At 47.6% G+C, this 1,588-nt stretch overlaps 1 protein-coding gene across 1 annotated transcript; it reads left to right on the forward strand.

Annotated features, from left to right (window-relative positions):
- Positions 1-393: 393 nt before the first annotated feature.
- PPTG_14913 (hypothetical protein) lies at positions 394-1,356 on the forward strand (the record flags this gene model as incomplete). Its single annotated transcript, XM_008912258.1, has 2 exons — positions 394-643; positions 704-1,356. The coding sequence occupies 2 exons, from the start codon at positions 394-396 to the stop codon at positions 1,354-1,356; spliced, it is 903 nt and encodes a 300-aa protein (XP_008910506.1).
- Positions 1,357-1,588: the final 232 nt, after the last annotated feature.

The raw sequence follows: 1,588 nt of genomic DNA on the forward strand, positions 1-1,588 counted from the left end.
CCGCTGGTTTTGACCGAGTTTCGCAACACGCTGCAATTTAACAGCAGAGGATACCCAACCAAAGACTCAATCCTGGCAGCACTGGCTTCCGCACCAGATAACCCCCCGCTGAACTTCGGTGCTTTAGAGGCTCAACACTTTCTCTCTTGGATTTTGTCAATGAAGAACAAGAATGGAGGGTATCATTCATTTTCAACCTACGTGGGTCATCGCTCAGCACTGTACAATCTTTTCCGTGATTACCACTATACAATGTCACCTCAGTTAGAACGGGAGCTGAGCTGCCATTTCAAAGGTCTTCAGCATCGAATAGCGAGTGCTATTAGTAGCGGAGATGGCCCTATCAAAGTTGGTAAGGATCCGATGACGTTCAGTCTATATCGTAGTATTGCGATGGAGATGATGAGATCGACGTCGCGCGAAATGATTTTTGCGAGGGTGTTTCTAGTACTATCGTGGAATCTGATGTCTCGGTCTGCCAACACTGTATCGCTGTGCTACAATCACATGGAGTGGGGAGAGGACGCACTAAAAGTGTTCTTTGCTCACATGAAGAATGACCAACGAGGCACACGCCCTCGAGACCCCCGGCACATCTACGCGAATCCACCGATGCCAGAGGTCTGCCCAATTCTCGCCATAGGTATGTACACATCTACTATATTGTCCCAGTTCTAATATATTATCATTTACACATCGATAGGTCTCTACTGGATGGTATATGGCGTCGATTCAAACGTGAACCAAGTATTTCCTGGAAACGACCAATACGACCGCTTCCGAAAAACACTCCGTCGGGTGTCAGAGTCCCCTGGTGTGAAAAACGAGTTAGACCGCGTTGGCGTACGCTGTGATGACATTGGTACTCATTCTATGAGAAAAGGATCTGCTACCTATTGCTCTTCAGGCTCAACAGCGTGCCCACCAGCAATAGCAGTGCACTTACGGGCTGGATGGGCTCTTGGTGGCGTCCAAGACCGATATTTACGACACGATTCGGCTGGTGATATGCTTGTTGGTCGCACGGTGTCCGGTTTGCCAATCCATAAATCTGAGTTTGCAATTCTTCCACCCAGGTTTAAAGGCGGGCGATATCAAGTTGAGACGGCAAAACGAATTTGCTTTCGTGGTTTGCCCCCGAACGTCTCATTAATTGGCGAATATGCTCTAGCGTCTACCGTCTACCACTACGCGTACTTGAAGGAGCACCATCCTGATGAACACCCAATTTTTCAAGCGTCTTTGATGCGAAACGAGCAGAAAATTCAAGAATTGAAGGAGTTTATTATCTGTGACGAGGCCAGCAGTGAAGAGACGATCACTGCCACTGGTGTTTCACCCCACGTTGTTTTATAATCGGAATTTCAATCGTTAAAGAACATGGTCGAGTTACAGCGCTCGGAGCAGCAAAATGTAGCTTGTGAAGTTATTGAGGGTATCCGCTTAGTTTTAGACGAAGCAGCGGAACACCTGGGTACTCCAAGTTGTTCCCGAATTGCAACTACAGTACTCAACTGTCTTAAAGAGGGAGGATATCTGTGTCAACCACCTGAGCCAAAGAACGAGTTGAGCCCAATACAAGCACGGA

The sequence above is a fragment of the Phytophthora parasitica genome, assembly GCF_000247585.1.
Source record: "Phytophthora parasitica INRA-310 unplaced genomic scaffold supercont2.45, whole genome shotgun sequence".
NCBI lineage: Eukaryota > Oomycota > Peronosporomycetes > Peronosporales > Peronosporaceae > Phytophthora > Phytophthora nicotianae.